General features: G+C 41.9%; 1 protein-coding gene across 1 annotated transcript; it reads left to right on the top strand.

Moving 5' to 3' along the window:
* The first annotated feature begins 246 nt into the window (after window positions 1-246).
* On the top strand, window positions 247-16,466 carry LOC110091497 (alcohol dehydrogenase 1A). Its single transcript, XM_020815644.3, has 9 exons — window positions 247-404; window positions 5,049-5,150; window positions 5,567-5,705; window positions 7,412-7,499; window positions 8,899-9,118; window positions 10,229-10,492; window positions 12,515-12,650; window positions 13,915-14,053; window positions 16,149-16,466. The coding sequence occupies exons 1-9, from the start codon at window positions 387-389 to the stop codon at window positions 16,171-16,173; spliced, it is 1,131 nt and encodes a 376-aa protein (XP_020671303.1). The 5' UTR covers window positions 247-386; the 3' UTR covers window positions 16,174-16,466.
* The last annotated feature ends 5,799 nt before the right edge of the window (window positions 16,467-22,265 follow it).

The raw sequence follows: 22,265 nt of genomic DNA, 5'->3' as shown, positions 1-22,265 counted from the left end.
TTAATGGCAGTGTCAGCGATGGGATTTTCCCGTCTTTATTGGCCATGATAAGAATACAGGAAATCTCTCTTTTTGTCAGTCTTCTAGAAAACATTTATGCAGTTATTTACGAACCTGTGATAAATATCAGCCCACTTCTGATACCTAACGGCCACTAAGCTGCCAGGAGGACAGAACTGACATTTAGTGGAGGACTGTATGTTTTCTTTCTGGATTCCGGGGTGGGACTTGGCATTGATGGGTTTGTTTAAAAGGCAAACAACTCTGCTCTTGTAGTTAGAAAAGGAACTGTAAAGCATCTCACCAACATTCACTGAACCAGGAGGAGAGGGCTCATTCTCTTGACTTTTAAATCAAGAAAGCAGAGACCGCAAAGCAGGAACACTATGAGTACTGCAGGCAAAGTAAGTGGACAGTTTCATGTTGCTTCAGAGCTTGGAGAAGGTTTTAATTTTTTTTAAATTAATGATCAAAATTTTTCACTAGAACTGTTAGAACTTTAATATTTTTAGACTAAATCTCCCAATAGACCAAAAAATATTTTTTCCAAACTCTTCACTGTTTTTTAGAGGACAAAATGAATGTTCCATTATACTGTATAATAATTTTGTATAATACTTCTTAAAGTCATGTTGGCTAAAAAAATTTCCTGGTTGTTGTTGCTCTCACTGTAAATTTGTTTCATGATAAGTAATCCAAAAGTTATATTTATAAAATAATCCAAACAGTGCAAAAAATAGTAAACTCCAAATCTCAGCACAGACATATACAATACACAACTTGGGTAGCTGGAGAAACAACATGCTGTTGAATGAGCAATATCCCATTTATTTTAGTTGAAAATTAAAGCACTTAATTCATCACAGTTGACAGCAATCAGCAGTGCTTAACATGTACAATTTTTTTTTCCTAAAGCAATTCATTATCTCTCACTTCCAAGTACCTCTCATTCTTCATGGTCATGTGGGACTGGAGAATGAGATCATATGTTTTGAATGGCTCTTTATTTTACATCTGGATGCATAAATATCACAAGAAGAGTATTGCATTCTTTTCAAATGACATGATAAAGCAATCAACGATTGCAGAACTCAGACGAGAGATTTCAGCTTGATCACAGGAGGGAACACAGATATAAAGTGAGCAGTTAATGCAATATTTCCTTTACATTTCACCCATCATTGAAGCCACTCAGCACAGTGCAGGTGGCTCTCACTAAGGCAGGAGGGCATCCAATGTCATCAGCCTAATTCTTTAAGAACAGGTCATATCCTGGTGAAAAGGTGGACGTTGTCCCCTCTAAAGAGGTGAGCCCAATTTCCTGTTTGTGCTGTCTGGACAAATGAAAGTGAGCATTTCTCTTGCATCTCTCTTTGCCTTGTTTATGACTAATGGGTTTCCTGCCTCCTGCACAGCATGCCCTGGGATCATCTTCTCCCAAACAATTATTACACCAGGGAACGACTTCTTCATTTGTAGGAAGTTGCAAATGGCAGTGAAATGTCAATCACAGGTCTTTCTAAAAGGTTATTGTGCCCAAATTGAATGACTAGCAACTGTGGTGGTGGGTCCAACACAGCTATCTCAAGAAGCTGAGGGTTTCAAGGCATCCTACTGCACACCGCCTCACCAAATTATCTGAAGCTGGCCAGATGGCTGATGCCAACCTAAGTGCCAAGACTGATGCTCAGACATGCCCCTTTGTTCCAAAGAGGATGCTGCGGTTAGATACAGAGATTCTTGGTGGTTGGGATTCTGAGCTGGTTTGTATAGTCTTAATGGCATCATCTTGTAGAGAAGGTCCCTATCCAGCCAACCATCTCCTGAACCTTTCCATCCCTGGACCATCTTCTTTAGTTTTTGGAAGTACCATTTCCATGATCTTGTAAATTTTCATCTTGCCTATACTCAATGAATTTGCTCTACCTGGGACTAACTGTTGGATTTCACACAAGTGGTTCATTTTTTAGAACTAGTTTCTCTTAAGCTTTTCTTTTACCCCAAAAGCTGAAAGCTTCATTCAACTCAATAATCATTTACTAGTTCTACTAGTCAATTGTTTTCATAGGACTATTTTTGGATTTTTTCTGAGTTTTGCTATAAAATTTTTTGCAGATAAGGATTAATGAATGGTGTACATTTTCTTAAAATTTTTAGGCAACATACTTAATGTAAGGTCAAATGATATTTCTGCCACTGTGTAATTCTGTGCATACCTCTATGCTGCTGTTCTGACTCACAACAATGAATGTATTAATGTATTTGTGAAGGCTTTCACGGCCGGGATCTAATGGTTGTTGTGGGTTTTTCGGGCTCTTTGGCCGTGTTCTGAAGGTTGTTCTTCCTAATGTTTCACCAGTCTCTGTGGCCAGCATCTTCAGAGGACATTATTAATGTCTTCCAAAAGGTACTGCCATTAACTCCCCAGCTTAAGTCTTTCAAACTAAAGATCTCTCTTTATTGATTCAATCCATCTTATGTTAGGTCCTCCTCTTCTCCTATTGCCACTCATTTTTCCATAATATATCCAAAGTGCAAGAAAACCAGTTCAGTACTTTAGTGTGTAATGACAAACTTCATTTTAGTCTAGAGTTCAACCTCCTTATCTTTTTCATGAACCACTAAAATGTGTCCAACACCACATTTTGAATGCCGTTTTTATATCACTTTCTTTGCTGTCCAGCTTTCACACCAAACTGCAATTAGATTAAGATGAAGGATGAGTGAAAATTAGAGAAAGAAACATCCACAATTTAAAACAGGCAGATGACATCATATTAATGACAGAAAGCAGAAATGACCACTGAGAGATGTTAAAGAAAAACATTCAAAAGCAGGATAAAAGCTGAACATTAATAAGAGGGGAAAAATCATGGTTACAGAACTAAGTAACTTTAATGTCAACAATAAAACTTTTCCATACCTTGGTTCAATGATTAACTAAAGTGGAAACTGCAACCAAGAAATCAAAAGGAGATTTGAGACTTGGAAGGGCAGCTTGAAGGAACAAGAAAAGATTCTAAAGTGTACGGATTTGTTACTCAAGAATAAGGTTAACATACATGGGCTGAAATCTTCTTTATTAAATAATGAGCCTCTAAAGAGAAGGGGGGGGGGCAAACACTCATGCACCAAACCAGCATGTGCACACACCCCTGAGAATTGCAGCAGGAATCTTTTATTTGAAAGGGGCCAAAGCATACCACTTTGCTTATGTTGTGCAATTTCAGCCATGAAATACTGTGGCCAAAATCCAACTATACTAAAGTAAAATTGCAGATTGAGGAGGCCCATTTGAATCACAAATCCCCACTGATTCAGTGGGCCTAATCGAATGTGATATAGTAAACTAAGGAACAAGATGTGGGTGAATATCTGGGCCACAGGTTTACATACAGTGTGTGTGATGGCTGGAATGAGAGTGGGACTAAGTGGAAAAATAAGAATTATGTATTTTGTTGAACTTCCAGTGTGACAACTGCATTATTAACACAGGTGGTGAACTTTCAAAGTGTTAATAGCAACATTCTGGGAACCTTGTAGATACATGTAAACGACTTGAGTTTTCAGGATTTAAGTTTGTACTGTACCCCATATGTCTGGAGAATAATCAATGAAAGCTCACACTAAGCTGCAGTAGGTCTCTTAATCTTAAAGATGCCACAATACTTTTGTTTCTGTTCTTGTTTAATATAATTGCAAAATATGACTAAAGTAAATGTAGTATTATGTTTTTGTGGAAACAAACTGTTGGGATAAGAGAGGTATCAGCTGATGCTATTGTAGGGTATTGGTTTGAGGAATCATTATTAGTTAAGTACACTATCATTCATATACAGTGTTATACCGGAAGCTGAAATAATGTTGCTTAGCATAGTAAGTTGCAACAAGAGTAGGGCCATTGAATCAGTGAGGATTTGGTGAGTCAACTCCCCAAATAAGCTCAATTGATTCAGTGGACCTACTCTAGTAGGCTTTATTACACTGTGCAACAGGATTTTAGCCATGATGTTGGATTCCCTGATATAAACATACACTGACCTTGATACATTTTTAAGATCTCTTTACTTCACAACAGCAAATGCAATGTTTTAATTCAGCGTAGACCAACACGCTGCGGTTACTCTGGAAGAAAACAGAACACTTTAAACTTTTGCCCTCAAAAATATGGCAGAGGAAGTCAAAACAAATCAAAACCGCAGTTTTGGACTGAAGAGTTCCCTCTTTATTCCTTTCAGTAACTTCAGATTTAGGGGCACGACTAATTATTGCCACAGTCAAGAACAAATGTTGTAATACAGGGCAAGTAATAAACATACAGGACATTGTATTTTAAAAATGTTGGTTGTTATTTCATATTTGCTTTGTCTTTCTGCTTAAAAAATAGTACCAACATTGCTACTAAAAACAAATTAAACAATAAAATGATTAAAAAGTTACTAAAAATGAATTAAACAATGTCACTATCAAAACAGTTGAAAAGGATAGCTTGAGGAAATAGGTGTTCATATTAATGGTTGTTGTGGGTTTTTCGGGCTCTTTGGCCGTGTTCTGAAGGTTGTTCTTCCTGATGTTTCACCAGTCTCTGTGGCCGGCATCTTCAGAGGACTGGAGTAGGAACTCTGTCCATGCTCTGTTCATACTCTTTCTAAAAATAGCAAGAGGAGCACTTTGAGTGGCTTTTACAATGTGAGAACAATACCAGAGAAATGTCTCTTCCAGGAACCTGTTAAAGGGACATTTGAAAATGGAGTAATGTCAAGAGAACCCTTCCTGAGGGTATTAGAAAATGGACAGGCTCATAGCCAGAACATGTGTTTCCATAGAGAGCTAGATTTCAAGACATCTTGGTCCTCTAAAAATTGTCTACTTAAGGCAGAAGGAAAAGTTGGTCTGTATTTATTTGTATGATGACTGCGTCGTGTTGGAGGAATGCGCTATAAGCCATAAATGTATTGCGATTAGTACTACTGATAAGATTCCAAGCTTGCTCGAGTCTAGCATACAATAACAAATGTCATTCTGTCCCTTGTTTTCTGTTTTTACAGGTCATTAAATGCAAAGCAGCCATTGCTTGGGAAATTAAGAAACCCCTATCTATTGAACAAATTGAAGTAGCTCCCCCAAAAGCTCATGAAGTTCGCATTAAGGTAGATCAAGAAGAAAATGTTGATGGATGTTAAACAAATTCAGCATTCATCCCCAAGGCATTGTTCTGTTTCATTTGTTTATTGGAACTATATTATTGTTACAGAGGCGAAAAATGAAATTTATGAAATTAATTTCCGAGCATGTTTCATATTACAGCTGTAGAATATCACTGATATAACTCTAGGAAGGCGGTTGCCTTGGAACTTTCATAATGCAACACTTGTTTTTGAAAAGGATGCTAGCAATGAAGTGGGGGGGAAATTAAAATATGAATGAAGTATGGTGCTTTGATTTTCAGAATGCATTAAAGAAAGTGTAATAGAGATTAGACCTCCTTTTAACTGATGTTATATGAAACAGGGCAAAAACACAAAGAAAACTTTACCCCTTAAAGCATAGTTTTATTTTTGTGCAGATTTTGGCTACAGGGATATGTCGCTCAGATGACCATGTGATCAGTGGTGCCTTTGCCATGCCTTTGCCAATGATTTTGGGTCATGAAGCAGCTGGCGTTGTGGAGAGTGTTGGAGAAGGAGTGACATGTGTGAAACCAGGTATGATAAAAGAAAGGGAGAATGAATTTCCAAAGTCTCATTAGTTTAAACCGGACAGTATAATCAGCCCATTATTTCAAACAGGGCTTTGTTAAATGTTGAGAAGCATTTGCTTGTCTTAGCTCAAGATTTTCTTTCCTTTTGCATGTTTTCCTTTGTGATTGGTCACTGGCAGGTAAATGTGGGCTCCATTTGCAAATCTGATAGCTCTGGTCAGGATGTCCAAGGAGATACAGTATTGTCACTGGAGAGCAAATATGCTATCGCTGTCTGCTTACAAGCTGAGCAATTTGTGTAGTTTGAGCCACTAAAAGGCACTTTACACATAGAATCTAATTGGCCTTCTGGCTGAAATAACAGTCACAAAATAAATAAAACACTGTGCATCAGGATGTAAACATTGGATTTTAAGCAGCCACATGGTGAATTATTAAAAAAACAAAAAACAAAAGCACAATCTTAAGATAGTTCTTTGACTTCTGTGTACTCCTTTCCTTCAGTGCTAGAGAGATGAACCATGATCTCCTCACAATCAATCTTCTTTGTGGCCAGGAAATAACTCTTGTGGGCCTGAATCGGCACAAACACTAAAATGACATTCGAGGGGAAAGAGTATGGGCTAATCCACCTGGTAGTCACAACTGCAATAGAATCAACAAACAGAAGTCAGATTGAGTCAACAGGTCTAGTTCAGTTGCAGCTAAAATAGGATTTAGCCCTATGTTTCTAATTATTTTTAATTTTCTGCAGTCTTTGGTTGACTACTATCAAACTGGACTGTAGGTCCCCAGTTAAGCAACATTTCATTTAAACCTCACTGTTATAGCTCTTGTTTTTTGGAAGGGAAAAAGTTAAGTAATTTCTGATTCAAATCCAAAGTCAGTATATATTTTATTCGCCTCCTAGTTTTTGGATGTCTCCTTTAACTCTCTGTCCTAGGCTGTACCAAAGACATTTTAAAGTGTGTGGCACATTCTGATTAAACCAGAATCAAAGTAGCACGTTACACGTGCAGTCACATATACACTTACTTGAAAGTGGCCCTAGTAGGGCTTACTTTTTATAGACATGCATTCCATCAAGCTTTCTGCTTTCTGCTTTCTGCTATTTGCTTACATTTGGTCTGGTTGGAGTCCATGACCACCAAAATGTTTGCTTACAAGACAAATCTTATGGGCTCAGGGTACAACAGTAAAAAAAAAAAATTATTGCCATTGGAAGCCTGCAATGTATCCACCATGTGTTTATCCAATTTAAGGCCTTTGGGTAAAAGGAGAAGAGACTTCTATAAATAGAAATGCACACCATGTGGCTGAAATCTTGTCACAGCTCTGAGCATGCAAGGCTGATGTAGTTAGCTATGGCCTTTTATAGCTAATTAATTGTTTCAGAATCCATCTACCTCCAGTTCTGATGGGACTGTTATTTTTTATTTTTGGACATTAATGACACGCATGCCCCTACTCTTCCCAGAATAAAAGGGGTCCATAGGGAGTTTTGAAACCTGGGGCTGGGGAAACTTCCTGTTAGCTATAAAAAGATGTAGCCAACCATAAATGTTTTAAGATTTATTAAGCATCTGGGGTACAACTGAATGTAACATTGTTTTGCAACCTGAATGCCATGTGTCACTGATCTAGCCATGCATATAAGCTTGCATAGTTGATTGCAAAATTTAAAACTCTTAATTTCTCTTTTATTTCTAGGAGACAAAGTAATTCCACTTTTTGTTCCACAGTGTGGAAAATGCAGTTCTTGCCGAAGTACCAGAGGCAACCTGTGTTCCTCAAATGAGTAAGTTTCATTACTGGTTTCAGTACAAGTATCTTAACCTATTGCATCACGGCTATGATTTAGACTAGATAGGTGAAAGGGAGTGAAGTAAGAAATAACTTAAATGTAGCTCATTTTCTATCTCTGTGCCTTCATATAATACTTCCTTTTTCATTCTCTCAGTTGATATTAGCCTCCAGGAAAACTCTTCTATCTCTAAGAGTGGCTTGGGGACCATCTGTAACCACTGCTGTAAAAAAGTTAGTTTTTTGGACTACATCTCCCAGCATTCTCCAATGGCTATACTGGCTGGGTAATTCTGGGAGCCATAGTCCCGAGAAGTAGACTTGTCAAGTTGTAAATGCTGTATATAAATGCTGAAAATAAAAATTAAAAAACAACAAACCAGATCTGTCCATGATTCTACAAGGAAACGAGTTCTCGTGTCTAAACAACTGAAGAAAAAGTGATTATTAACCATCACTAGGTTCAGTAAACCATACTTCATCTCATCCCCAATATCATCAGTGAATTCAGTACTATTTCCTTTTAACACAAACTGCATGCTTCTTGTGTGCTCTCTAAAATAATACTTCCAAGAATTTAGTGTAAACAAGGCAAGAAGAAACTGCTTACCTGGATAAGGACTTGACCTTAAGTCTTCTTGATTCCACGTAGCATTCGCTCCACATTCTGGATAAAACTACATGTTACCTTAAGCACGTCTTTGCATTTAATATGTGAGCTATTCAAAACTGCAAATAGCTACAATTTAAGGGGATTGAAATCTATCAGGACCACAACTTGTGGGGAGCAGGGAGGGAGGTGAATATCCTCCCCTGCTGTGACCCTGTGGAAAATCTCTCTTTTGAAACTGATATTTATACTGTGAGGAAATTCCCCTTTGGGTCCAATGGAAGATTGCACATAGCATTTAGAGAAAGATTTTTGTCAGGGCCACAGCAGAGAAGAAACAGTGAATGTCTGCAGTGATCTCAGTAATTATCAGCCTCTTCCCACCTCTGTGATGGATGATGTTAACATTTTTCAGTTCAAAAAAGGCACATTAAATAATTAATTGCATGCCGTCAAGTCAATTCTGACTTACGCTGACCTTTCCCAGGGTTTTCCAGGTAGAATACTCAGAAGAGGTTTGCCACTCCCTTCTTCTGGAGGTGCCCTGGGACTGTGCAGCTTGCCCAAGGCCACACAGGCTGGCTCTACTCGCAGGAGGCACAGTGGGGAATTGAACTGCCGACCTCTAGCTCCACAGGTAGATGCCTAAACCACTGAGATTTCCAGCCAGCTATATTAAATAGAAAGAGGCATCGAATTTCACACCTATTTCAGCTTTTGGTCTTAGTGAGGTTCCATTTTGTGAAATCTCACTTAGTCATCTCCGTGTGTCTCTTTTCAACAGTCTGAGTGAACCCAGGGGTTTAATGCCTGATGGCACCTCTAGGTTCACTTGCAAAGGGAAGAACCTCTACCACTTCATCAGTACCAGCACCTTTACTGAATACACCGTGGTGCATGAGAACTCCGTGGTCAAAATTGATGCTGCCGCCCCATTGGAAAAAGTCTGTCTGATTGGCTGTGGGTTTTCTACTGGTTATGGAGCAGCCGTTAAAACAGCCCAGGTGAATTCCAGAGAATTTGTTTCAATAATTTATCCATTGTTTTGGTATAATTGCAGTTAGACACAATTTTATGTAATTTATGAGCATCAGCGGAGGCTCTGTTATGTGCCCCATCAGTTAAAAAGCTTCATCTTGTCACTCTACATTTTTCATTTTTAATACTGGTCTCAAAAATGTGCACACACACAGAGGAACAGCTCTCTCTGCATCTGTGCTTTTGATTTTATGAGCAGCTGTAATTATATTTTCATTGTTTATTGCCCTAGCCTTCTTGTGGGTGGAGGATATAATTTATAAATTTAGCAAAGGAATGAATAATAAATGCATGCCTCAGCACAATAGATCTGTTGTTACTGCCATTTACCTCTCTTTCGGATTTGAATCAGAAACCATTTGTCCACTCTCTTGTCTTGCTCCCTGATTCACCATAAAAATCCTGAACTGGAAAACAAAATTATGTAAAGGAAGCACCATTGACATTGAACCTTCAAACGTTACTTTTATGTCCACATTTGCTGGGTGTGTGTGTGTGTGTGTTGAGAGTTGCAATCCCAAGAAATAGGTATTGCTTCCAAGAGAAACGCAGTGTGCTGTAGTGAATGGAATGACAACTAGGTCTCAGGAGACCTGGGTTCAAATCCCTCCTCAGCCATGGAAACTCACAGGAGGTGTGGAACTTGTAAAACCATTCCTTAAATATCCTACTTACTAAGACCCCGTTGAGGTTGCTATAAGTCAATTCTGACTTGACAGCACATAACAAAGCAATTATTTCCAAGCTCTCACTGGTATTACATATATTGACTCTCTTGTCAACCCAGTTCAATGGCCAGCATAATCAGTGATGAGAAATATGGAAAAAACATAGTGAGGGCCACACCTTCTCTTCCTGATATACAGACTCTCACTGGAAGGAGCTGTTAACCTCCACGTGCAATCTGTGCTACCAGGAGTTTGAATTAAGGGCCACAACTCCAGTATATAAAGGATAAATTTAACTACATGTTTGTCATACACTGGTTGGCTGACTTATCCCAGTGTTGTTCTTCCTGTACTGAATGGCACCAGGTACACAATCATACAATATGTTTTCATTTTATGGTATTCCAGGTGGAACCTGGGTCTACCTGTGCAGTCTTTGGCTTGGGAGGAGTTGGCCTCTCAGCGGTCATGGGCTGTAAAGCAGCTGGCGCTTCCCGCATCATTGGAGTTGACATCAACAAGGATAAGTTTCCCAAAGCGAAAGAAATGGGAGCCACCGAATGTGTCAACCCGCTGGATTACAAGAAGCCTATCAACGAAGTGTTGTTCGACTTGACAGATGGAGAGGGTGTAGACTATTCATTTGAAGTGATTGGGCGCGTAGATACCATGGTAGGTGGCTTTGGAAATGTTCAGATCCAACAAATAAGATAATCCAGATGTATACACACCTACCCATGTCCAGAATTCTTTCCTGTGACATATTTATGAGAAGAGAACAAAAGCAAACTCTTACAGTATCTCTGTCATTGTCTTAGAGTTGGTGATCTTTTAGCCAACAGGCTGAATTCATCCTATCAGCTAGTCTGTCCAAAGTACATAGAAGACATAGGGGTTTGAGATAAAAATATAATAAATATTTGCATTTTTTTCCTTGACCTTGACAAGAAAGGGTGTCAGACTCTTGACATATTGAAGTGCATTATCCAAAAAAAGATTATTTTTTTCACTCCTGCAACAGAGTGAAAATATTGATGTCTTTTTTGCCAGCAGCATTAACAGAAACAAACATGTTTTTGTGCAAAAGACATTTATTTATTTATTTATTTATTTATTTATTTATTTATTTATTTATTTATTTATTTATTTATTTATTTATTTATTTATTTATTTATTTATTTATAAATTAGTGCAAAGTTCCCCACCCACCCAATTTTTGCTCATTTTTTCCCAAAAATTTCTAACAGAATGGTAGAACATTTGAAAAATGTATGTCAAAGCACCTTTTGAAAACATTGTTCACTAAGGTTGGGACTTCCAAATTAGCTTGATTTTAAAAACCCATGAAAGAGCCTCTTCCTTTCAATTTTGGGGTCATTCATGGCTTTCTGATTGAGAACATCTGAAACCTGTACAATTGGGGATCCTGAAAAAGCGGGAGCCAAAACTTACAGATTTCTAATGAATTTCTTCTATCAGGTAACCTCTATTTGATAATATTTGTAAGCTCTTTCCCCTCCTGTCATTGCCTTGCCTCCTTCAACCCTCGTGCTCTCCTGTTATTTTCTTGCTACACACCCTGTTCTTCACCCCTCTCCTCTCATTTCCTCATTACTGCAAACCCAGTAATTCTTCCCCTGAAATGAAAATATCCTGAAGAAAAAAAGAAAGTAACATGTGTGGCTTCTATACCACTGCATAGCGCTTCAAGCACTCTCTGGGCGGTTTATGAGTTAATTATGCAGGCTACACATTGCCCCCATGCCAGCGAGCTGGGTACTCATTTTGCTGACCTCGGAAGGATGGAAAGCGGAGTGAACCTTGAACCAGCTACTTGGGATTGAACCCCAGGTTGTGAGCACAGTTTTGGGTGCAGTACAATAATACACGGCTCTGTGAGGCTCCTGAAAGATTTGGGTGTTTTCAGATTTACCGAAAGGCTTGATAGCTATAAAAAAAATGCCCAAATGAAAGAGGAGCCATCTGAAAGACCCTGAAACGAAAGCAAAACAGCCACGAACTCACCCATTCATCCCTAGTGTTCCACTATTCGAACAGAGAAACTTTGTTTCTGCTGGTTGTGTTACTTCTGAAATTCAATAATGAGAAATGTAACCTCTCTTGACAAGATGTTCCAGAGCCTGGGTGCAGCTACTGAGAGGGTATCCTTCATGACTGCATCCAGGCCATGCAATTCCTGCCGCCAGGGGCTATATTTAGCCCTCCCTCTCCTTCCGGCACTTGGCAAATACCTTTTTATTTAGGAAGACCTTTGGCAGTTAAGAAACCCCAGTGATAAGATTGGAGCTGATGAGCTACTTTTCAGTGTTTGAGATTAAATATTATTACTGTCTTTAATTATGTGGTTTTGAAGAGTTTTAGTTTTAATTACTTTTTAATGGTACAATTGACTTCAATTCTATTTTTAATATTTGTGATTTTATTGTATTTTAATCTTCTCTTCTTTCAGATGTTCTATAAGCTGCACTGGGTCCCGATTTTGGGAGAAAGGCAGCATAATAATAGCATTGCATCATCAAAATCTAAACACTAACTAGTTACATGTAACTATATTATTTACAAGTTATTTCCACAGTCTGGTTTGAACTGTTGTCCTGTTTTAGTCTATTTTAAAGCACCCATTGAAAGTGTTGCAAGTAAATAAACGGGACATGTTTTTGTGTTTCACTTCAGACTGCTGCCCTGTCTTCCTGTCACTGCAACTTTGGGACCAGTGTGATTGTGGGAGTACCTCCTTCAGCATCTGAAATTGCTTTTGATCCATTGTTGCTTTTCACAGGTCGTACCTGGAAAGGATCTGTGTTTGGAGGTAGAGTGACAAGCTTGTTCAAAAATAAAAATGGTATGGCAGACAAATAATATTATTATTATTTTCAAAAAGATCACTGAGGACATGACAATTGTCTCTGTGTGTCTGTGTGAGGTATTTCTGCGTTATACACTGAATCTTTCAAACAATACATGAACTAAAGTTCTGAAAGAATCGTGCACACAAGGATGTCAAAGCCAAAGCTCCATCAGACCAAACCATTCCATGCCACAGTCTGAAGAATTTTTTTAAAATGGCAAGGCTGTTCCTTGTCAAGGATGACTCTAACATTTGAAGAGTAGATTCTGCATAGCCTAGAAGTTTGTATACATATGCAAAATTATGCAGTTATCCATGAATTTTGTACTTCTTAAGGCTATAAACAGCTCAACTAAGCAGCTGAAGATGTGAGGAGGAAGAGGGAAAGGTGCAGATTCATGGCTCAGGAAATGAAGCCCAACTGAAAGATGTGCCAGCTACACCAACGAATGCAGGCTCTTATAATTGGCAAAAATACTGTATTTTTCCATTTATCGGATGCCCTCGTGTATAAGACGCCTCCCCACTTTTCTAACCCAAAATTAAGAAATCGAAGTGGGGCTTAGCAAGTGTAGGGGGAAAGGGATCAAAGCAATCCCGCAACTGCACAATCATTTTGATCCCTTTCCCCCTTCTACAGCCACAGGATTGCTTTGATTCTTTCCCCCCTCCTTTTGTTAAACCCCATGGGACTTAGCAAGCAGAGGGGAAAGCAGGGATCAAAATGATCCTGAAGCACTTTGATTCCTGCTTTCCTTTTGCTAAGGATTAGCAAGTGGATGGGAAAGCAGAGATCAAATCCCTGCAGGAACAATTTGATCCCTGCTTTCCCCTCCACTTGTTTTTGTACTCTCCTCAGCTTACTTCCGTGTATAAGATGACCCTCAATTTTTAATCAAAAGTTTTTAGACAAAAGTATAGTCTTATACGTGGAAAAATACGGTAGGCTATTGTGCAGCCCACCCTGACTGTACTGCCTCTTGGTGACCAGCTATTCTGCTTCACAGAGTAGATGTCTAATCCATTGAGAAGGGAAAACCAAAAATAAATAGGAGGTATCTATGTTTTGTGAACCAAAGAAACTAGTGAGGCTTCACAGGATTGTAACGTAGCATTAAATAAACTCTGATTTGCAGGGGTCTCAGACTTCTCCCACCATTGATTTCACAAGCTGTGCTGACCTTGTTTTGTTGGTTCCTTCTGACTGTTCTTTACTGATTTTCAGGCTGGAAAAGCAAAGATGCTGTTCCTAGACTGGTTTCCGATTTCATGGGGAAGAAATTCATTCTTGATCCATTGATAACTCACACGATGCCTTTTGAGAAAATCAATGAAGGATTTGATCTGCTCCGGTCAGGAAAAAGGTGGTACTTGCTTGTTTACTTGCTTTCTTTCTCCATACTTGTACATCAATTTGACTGTAGGGCAGTTTGTTGGGCTACTAATCCATCAGGTTTGCAACCAGGCCTAGTTGAGTTGATGCTTCCATATGAGTGGTGTATGGAGGAGAAAGAGTTCTGATTCTGTTCAGTAGCAGAATCAGAACTAAGAGAAGTTACCTATTGAAGTGCAGCCTGCAGAATCTCCAAGCCATTTGGCAGGCTCATCCAAAAAGTGACTTTTCCAAACTCTTGCGTGTAGACAACCAAGCTCAACATCCTTTACCTATAGCTTTAAAAGGGCCAGGTAGCAGATGATGAGAAAGAACTTTGCCAAAAAACCCTGAAGATCAGCCCCCAGTGAAAGGATCAAGCTTGGTGGATAAACAGTTTGACCTGGTATTAAAGCCAGCTCAAGATACTGGCTGTCTGATGCAAAGGATAAAGAACCACCTGGTCCCATTTTCATCTGATCCCATCTACAAAAGCCAGACAGGCAGACAGCTGGATCTTATTTCTGCACTGCACATAGGAGAACTTCCTCCTCCTTTATAGCCATGGGCAGCAGCCTTGTTAAGGGGAAATGGAGCAGATCCAATGCTTTCCTCTCCATGCCTGTCAGCATCACCTGAGCCAGTTGCTTCTATTTGACTAATGGTAGGGCCAGCCCCTATGCTTCTTCAGCCCACAGCAGTAGTTGGTTGAAATAGAATATTTCCATCACTGTCAAGACTTATATATTATTCATGTGTGGATGCCAGTTTGAACAAAGGATGACACCACGCAAGTCCAGAGGTTGCCTTTTACATGCTTAAGAAGATGACAGCTCTCCCTGCATGCATACAAACAAAGTGTCCATTCTCCTCCTTCAGTGGTTCAGACTAGACTAGTGGTTCCATTTCCTAACCTCACGTGTCCAGATGTTTTGAGACTACAGGTTCCAGGGGTACTTGAATTGTAGGTTTCCTAGCCAGTGTGGCTAATAGTCAAGGATTATGGACTAGATGGTTTGAAAATGCAGGTACTGTTTAATAAGCAGAAGAAAACTGATGCTGTTTGAGAAGATAGTGTAGGGGGAAGAGAATAACATTTGCCTCCCTTGGGTTCCCTACATTGGAAGAAAGCAAGCAAGTAAGTAAATCCTCTGCCCCTGCCATGGATTCAGAGACTGGAATATCTGCACCTACCATTTTTATTGCCCCAGATTGAAAGCCAAGAACAGGATGGGAGGCTAGAGAGGAATTTTAACACCCTTCTACCAGTGTGGTTACAATCCATTTGTTTCACTATATCAAATTTGAGCTACAAAAATGGGACACAAGACTCAGATCCAGATTGTGACGTGGTGGCGCTGTGAGTTGAACCACTCAAACTTCTATGCTGCAAAGTCAGAAGACCTGCAGTCATAAGATCGAATCCATGCGACGGAGTGAGGCCCTGTTGCTTGTCCCAGCTCCCACCAACCTAGTGGTTCGAAAGCATGTAAATGCAAAAATGCAAGTAGATAAATAGGTACCACCTCGGTAGGAAGGTAAATGGCGTTCCGTGTCTAGTCACACTGGCCACGTGACCATGGAGGATTGTCTGTGGAGAAACGCTAGCTCTATGGCTTGGAAACGGGGATGAGCACCGCCCCCTAGAGTTGGACACGACTGGACAAATTGTCAAGGGGAACCTTTACCTTTACTAAAATTCCTCTCTAGCCACCTACCTTATACTTGACTTTCGATCTGGACTAGATAATAATCTTAGTATTACAGAGCTGGAAAGAGCCCTATGGAGTCCAGCCCCTGTCAAGGAAGCACGGGGGGAAATTGATCCCAACCTCTAGCTCTGCAGCCAGATACTTAAACCACTGAGTTACCCCCTTACTCTTGTTTCTGTTCTTACTCTCTAAGAACAGAAACAAAAGATGTAACTACCAGTGGCATCTTACAAATACTGTGTGGTTTGGCACTATTCCTCCCTTCACCAAGAACAAATTTGACCTGGACAATGTTAAGAGCTCTGTTTGAATGCCTGGAATCTGGGACTCTTAAATCTCATTTAAATATCTCTTTTTTGTTTGTTTGGCTTTCAGCATTCGCACTGTCTTGACCTTTTAAGATTTTGGAGCGAGAAAAAAGATGACGGAATAATCACCGAAGTCCGAAGCACCAGAACTGCAACCTTTATAATCAGTAGTATTCATGGCTGTTATTGTTTCTTTCTTTCTCTTCTTCTACCCTCATGTTTACATGAAGAACCAAATGGAAGAATGTCTCTTGTCATGACGTTCAGCATTGACCAGATGATGGCAAAAGGCCATCTCTTTCTGCCAAAAAATTATCTTGTTTTGCTGAAATATTTTCTGCACAATGATCTCTCTTTGTTTCCAAATAAAGCTACTGAAATCACAGTTCTCCAGTGTTCAGAGGCTTGCCATACACATGATTTTCTTTTTTAGTACTGTTGTTTGTTACCAAACAAAGAATGGCATATTGTGGTGGACTAAGAAGGAATCCATAGCACGGATGACTCTAGAGCAACATGGAATTTGAGTTAAGATTGCATATACACCCATAGGCTGCTTATAGGCAGTGGCTCTATTTAATGCACAAAGTCCCTGGGCTTCAAGTCCTTTCCCAGCAGATTCCATAAGGCAAGCATTATATGCGTATAGAACTGGATGAGTATGCAAATTTGTTCCTCTCTTCATATAAACGAGGACATTCATCAGCCTACAAACTATTTATTTATTTATTCAATTTATATCCCCCCCCCATCTAGACCGAAGTCTACTCTGGGTGGCTAACAACACAACATTAATACAATTGAAAATAACAAATAAATTAGGTATTGACAGGAGGGAAGGCCTGCCTAAAGAGCCAGGTCTTGTGTTGCCTCTTAAAAACACCCAGAAAGGCAGCCAGACAAATTTCTGGGTGGAGAATGTTCCAGAGGGGAGGGGCCACTGCTGAGAAGGCCCACTTTTTTGTTGTTTCTCTTCATGCCTCCCTTGGCGTTAGGCCCCTCAACTGCCCACCTGGACTAAACCGAGTGATTTGGGTAGATCTAGGTGGGAGGAGGCATTCCGCCAGATACTGAGGTCCTAAACCGTTTAAGGTTTTATATGTCACCATTAGTACTTTGAAATCAATGTGGAAATGAATGGGCAACCAGTGCAGGGCAGCCAGAGAAGGGGAGATATGCTGATGTTTTCTCACTCCAGTAAGAAGTCTGGCCTCCACGTTCTGCCCCATTTGAAGCTTCCATATCAATATCAAAGGTAGCCCCATGTAGAACACATTACAGTAGTCTAATCTCAAGACTACAAGCGCATGGACCAGAGTGGTGAGGGGCCCCACATCAAGATAGGAATATAGCTGGACAATCTGCCAAAGATGGAAATAGATGGTACGGACCACTGATGCTACCAGGGTCTCCATGGTAAGCGCCAGATCAAGATAGACCCCCAGACAGTGAACTGAATTCTTTGTGGTGAGAGTCACCCCCCAAAAAGAGAGGGAATTGTAAGCAGAATAGTCACATGCTCAAAATTAAGATTTTTGAGATGCATGGTGGCAGCCCATCATGACAAGTACTACAAAGCTTTCAGAATGGAGGCCTGCTTACAACACGTGCCACAGCTGGCACACGGAGCCCTCTCCATGGGAACATGAGCCATAAGTCACCATAGAGAAATACTGACCCATCCTCCCATCCCGGATTTCGGCACTCCTCTCTGCTGCTGCAGTGGTCCAGAAGAGGGGTGCAATGGTGACCATTACCAGTCTAGCCCAATGGGGGATTGGAGGACCAGTAAGTATTTATTTGTTAATACCGTCCTTGGGGGGGGGGGGGGACACAACCAAGCATTTAACCCTTGCAGTGCAGGAGTTGTTTTTTCTAAACTAAAACCTCAACATTTGGGTTTTAATTGCAGTATTGGCACTTTGAAATAAATAAGTTGATTTGTGTTGCAGTTTGGGCACTCTGGCTCAAAAAGCTTCACCAACACTGCACTAGGCGCTTAGAGGCAGCCACTGCCCTCAAGCAGCAGATTTTGCTGTACCAGTGTATTTTTGCCATCTATCCCTGGCATGCATCCACATGAATTTCCAAATCATCTCCAAATCATTGCCCATCTCCATTTCCTCGGTCGTGGTACTGACATGAGAGGTTGGACTCGAAGCTTCTTTGAAGTGGCATATTTTCCCCACTTGTACTCTGCAAGGAGCTGTCCATGGAGTGCTCATGGTGTTGATGATGAAGATGAGGCTTGCCAGGTCTCAGAGAATGAGCTGCTATGCCAGGAAATGGCTGAATCTTCAAGCCAGGCAAACAAATGTGAGGAGCAGTGGTGGAAGGGAAGGAGCAAGTCTCGTTTATTGTTACAGGGCGGCCATAGTGTTTGGGTACCCAAATCCAACCCTCTCCGAATGGCACCAGAGCTCACTGGCTTCTTGTGTCTGTCCAACACAACACATAATATACTTGCTTAGGAGCTCAGACAGGGAAACCACAATGCCTAGCTCACTCCCTCACACATGCATGGAGAAATATTATGTTCTGAATTCCTGTGACATCACAAGGCCCCACATCATGACTTCACAAAGACCCATCCCAGGCATTGGGCCCCAGATATAATGAGGGGATGGGGAAGATAATCCCATGACAGCCCCTGACAAACAAGACAACACATGAAAACAATTCTGGAAAAATTTTATTGGTTTTGGAAAAGAGGCTAAACAGGTATCCTCAGCGGAGACAACGGCCTGGTTCACCTCCAGCAAGACGCCTACCTTCTGGTCCCTCCTTTCCCCCTGGGGAAGAGGAAGCTTCGGGCCCTACAAGAGAAAGAGAGAAAAACAACTAAGGGGTGAGCTTGTCCACTGCTGTCAACCAGCTTCAACCCAGGCGTATCCACCAACCAATGTTCTGGCAACTTCATCCCAAAGCTCTGCCTGCCAACATCCTTTGGCTTCCACCAGGAATATCCACCCGTTCATTTCCACTCCACTTCTGAAGCCAGCCTTCGCCAGCTCCCGAATGCTAGGATCATGCACATGCCCTGACGACATCCCCACGGAACGCCAGCCAGCCCATTCACACACACATTCACACACACACACACCAGCCACTCCCCAATACACACACACACACCTTCACTCCACCAGCCATTCACACACACCTGGGCTTCCATCCCCCGATATCCACCAAGCTTCCGCCAGCTGGTTTCAGGAGGTTAACATCCCCCAGCTTCATCTGCCAACCTCTGCAGGCCTCCGCCTTGTGGCCTCAGCCAGCTTCTGCAGGGAGATTCCGCCAGCTTCTGTCTGCCAACATCCACAGACTTCACCCCGAGTTGTTAACTCGCAAGCCCACTTAGCAAGTTCCTCTGCTTTCATGAGAGAACTTGCCTTGCGCAGAAGGGCTGGGTCCCCTGCAGCCGCTGCCGCTCTCTCTGCCAGACTACCCTCTGGCTACTGGCCTCCCTTCTGGTCTCCTGCCCTGCCCAGCAAGCCCCTTTTATCTGCCAGCAGAGAGGTGGGGCCCCTGTGAGGTCACAAAGACCCAGGAGGATGGGGTTGGGTTCCCTAGGCGACAGCAGCACCCTCGGGATTGGCTGAGTCTTGAAGATGATGTCAACAGTCCCTCTGATCATGTGATTCACCCAGAAAAGCTTGCATTTTGCATGATTTTTTAAAAATATTTTTTTAATTAGTGGCCTATAAATGTATCCAATGTCACCAATCCCTCTGATTGTTAAATCTCCCCATGTTCTTCTAGATCTTCTGTTAAAAGAAGTTGGGACTTGTTTAGGCTTGTGTAACGGAATCCAAAAGATGACATCATCCCTGTCTGTCAATCAGAGGATAGAGCAAGAGGGGCGGAGTCAGAATGACAGTTAAGACAGCTGGAAGAGACAGTTAGGGAGGAATTGGAATCACATAGGGATAGAGAGAGTCAGGGACTAGAAGTTATTGAGAGTGTGTTAGGGTTTAGGAATAGAGTAGAGGGGTTAGGAAAGAGAATTGAACAGTTTACATCATATTGAACAAGCAGGAATGAAAGCATAAACATAATATGAGTAATACCAGTGATTGAATACATGATTTAATATAATTGAACACCTGAAACAGTTATATTTGATTCTCCTTATAATTTTTGTTCATTAATAAAAGAATGTTTGATCAAATCCCCTGATTCCTAAGTATATGAGCAGCTCCTATGTGTGTGGGACTTGAATTGGTATTAGAATAATACCTGGTGGCAGCGAAAAGGGCGAGTTTACCTTTGTGGAGAAATAAGGGACCACAAGGGGGATCGCCACAGCTTGCGCTCATCTTTGCACACAACTCTGACGTCAAGTAGACATCCCTGGTCCACGGCCTGTACTGGTCTGTGGACTTGGCAAGACCTGTCTGCAGAGACAGATCTCCTGCCCCCTGCATGCACAGATGCACAGACACCCCCACATGCACACATGCAAGCTGCCCCACACATGGACGCGCAAACACGTGCATGCATGGATGCACACATGCCACCCCACACCCACCCACACCCATGCACGCACACACAGATGGACACACTCCCACCAAGCACAAATGCATGCATGCCCCCGCATGCACACATGGATGCCCCCATGCACGCATGCATGCCCCTGCCCCCCGCACATGCACAGACGTACTCCCACATGCATATATGCACACATAGACTCACCCCCTGCAACCTCCACCTGCATGCTAAACTGGTCCACTGTGCCAAAAAAGGCTGGGGATCATTGAAGTACAGTGGGGCCTTGATTTACAAACATCCATACTTACGAAAAATTCGAGTTACAAAAAGCTCTGGCCGCAAAATTTTGCTTCAACTTGTGGCTGGAGCTTCCAGTTACGAACAGAAAAAGGCAGGGGAATTCAAACCGTTGGTGGCAAAGAGGCTGCTTCCAACACTGCCCCAACCACTGCGCTGGGTGCCAGTGCTTTGGAAGCCTGGGAAGCTGGCACCCAGTGAGGCGGTCAGTGCCAGCTTCCCGGACTTCCAAACCCCCTCCGCTGCCCTCTGCCACCCATCCCCACAGAGACGCGAGGCAGAGGGCAGTGAGGACATGAGGCAGAGGGCAGTGGGTGCAGCTTTCGAAGCCCGGGAAGCCGAAAGCCGCCCTGATCTCCGTGACGGTTGCTGGCTTCCCGGGCTTCCAAACCCCCTCCTCTGCCCTCTGCCTCCCATCCCTGCTGCCCTCTGCCTCCCATCTCCATGGGGACGGGAAGTAGAGGGCAGCGGGGACAGGAGGCAGAGGGCAGCAAGGGCAGCTTTGGAAGCCTGGGATTTTTTTTCTTTCGCCAGAATGGATTAATTGATTTTCAATGCATTCCTATGGGAAATGGTGCTTTGACTTATGAAATTTTAGAGTTATGGCCACTGGTCCAATACGGATTAATTTTGTAAGTCGAGGCACTACTGTAGATGGCCTTGGCTAGATCCTCACCCAATCATAATGTTACCAAAGCATTCTTAAACTGACTGTTTTTCTTCTGAATGAAAAGCAGTTGTGATTCTCCATTCTGGAATGTGCTCCTGGGCCTGACAGGGGTGACTTCCTTTTCCCAGGGGCTACTTCCTGTTGAAAACAATGATCCCTGCCCCGATGCTATTTATTCCCTAGCAGCACTCTTTACTGCATTGGCAGTCACATGACATCAATAGTGGCAGAAGATTTCTTGCAGACAGTTCCTTTGAGGACATCCCAATCTGACTGAGACCACGTTCAGAGGCAACACCGACAGGAGGCAGGACAGGGAAGGTAGGGTGTTGCCTCTGAGTGGCTGCCCAACAAAGAAGGTGAGGCTGGGAAACGCTGAACACCTGTTTGGCTGAAAAATGAACTGGTATAAACTGACGGTTCAGTTGTTCGTGCCCATCTCCAGTTCTAAGGTAAAGGTTCCCCTTGACATTTAGTCCAGTCGTGTCCGACTCTGGGGGGTGGTGCTCATCCCCATTGACAAGCCGTAGAGCCAGCGTTTGTCCATAGACAGTTTCCGTGGTCATGTGGCCAGTGCAACTAGACACAGAATGCCGTGACCTTCCCACCGTGGTGGTAACTATTTATCTATTCTCATTTTTACATGCTTTCGAACTGCTAGGTTGGCAGGAGCTGGGACAAGCGACAGGAGCTCTAGTCCTGCTCCCTCACATACTGCATCTGAGTCAT

The sequence above is a fragment of the Pogona vitticeps genome, chromosome 5 (assembly GCF_051106095.1).
Source record: "Pogona vitticeps strain Pit_001003342236 chromosome 5, PviZW2.1, whole genome shotgun sequence".
Taxonomy (NCBI): Eukaryota; Metazoa; Chordata; class Lepidosauria; order Squamata; family Agamidae; genus Pogona; species Pogona vitticeps.
The sequence above is the reverse complement of the archived record's forward strand: the minus strand, read 5'-3'. Positions and strand labels throughout refer to the sequence as shown.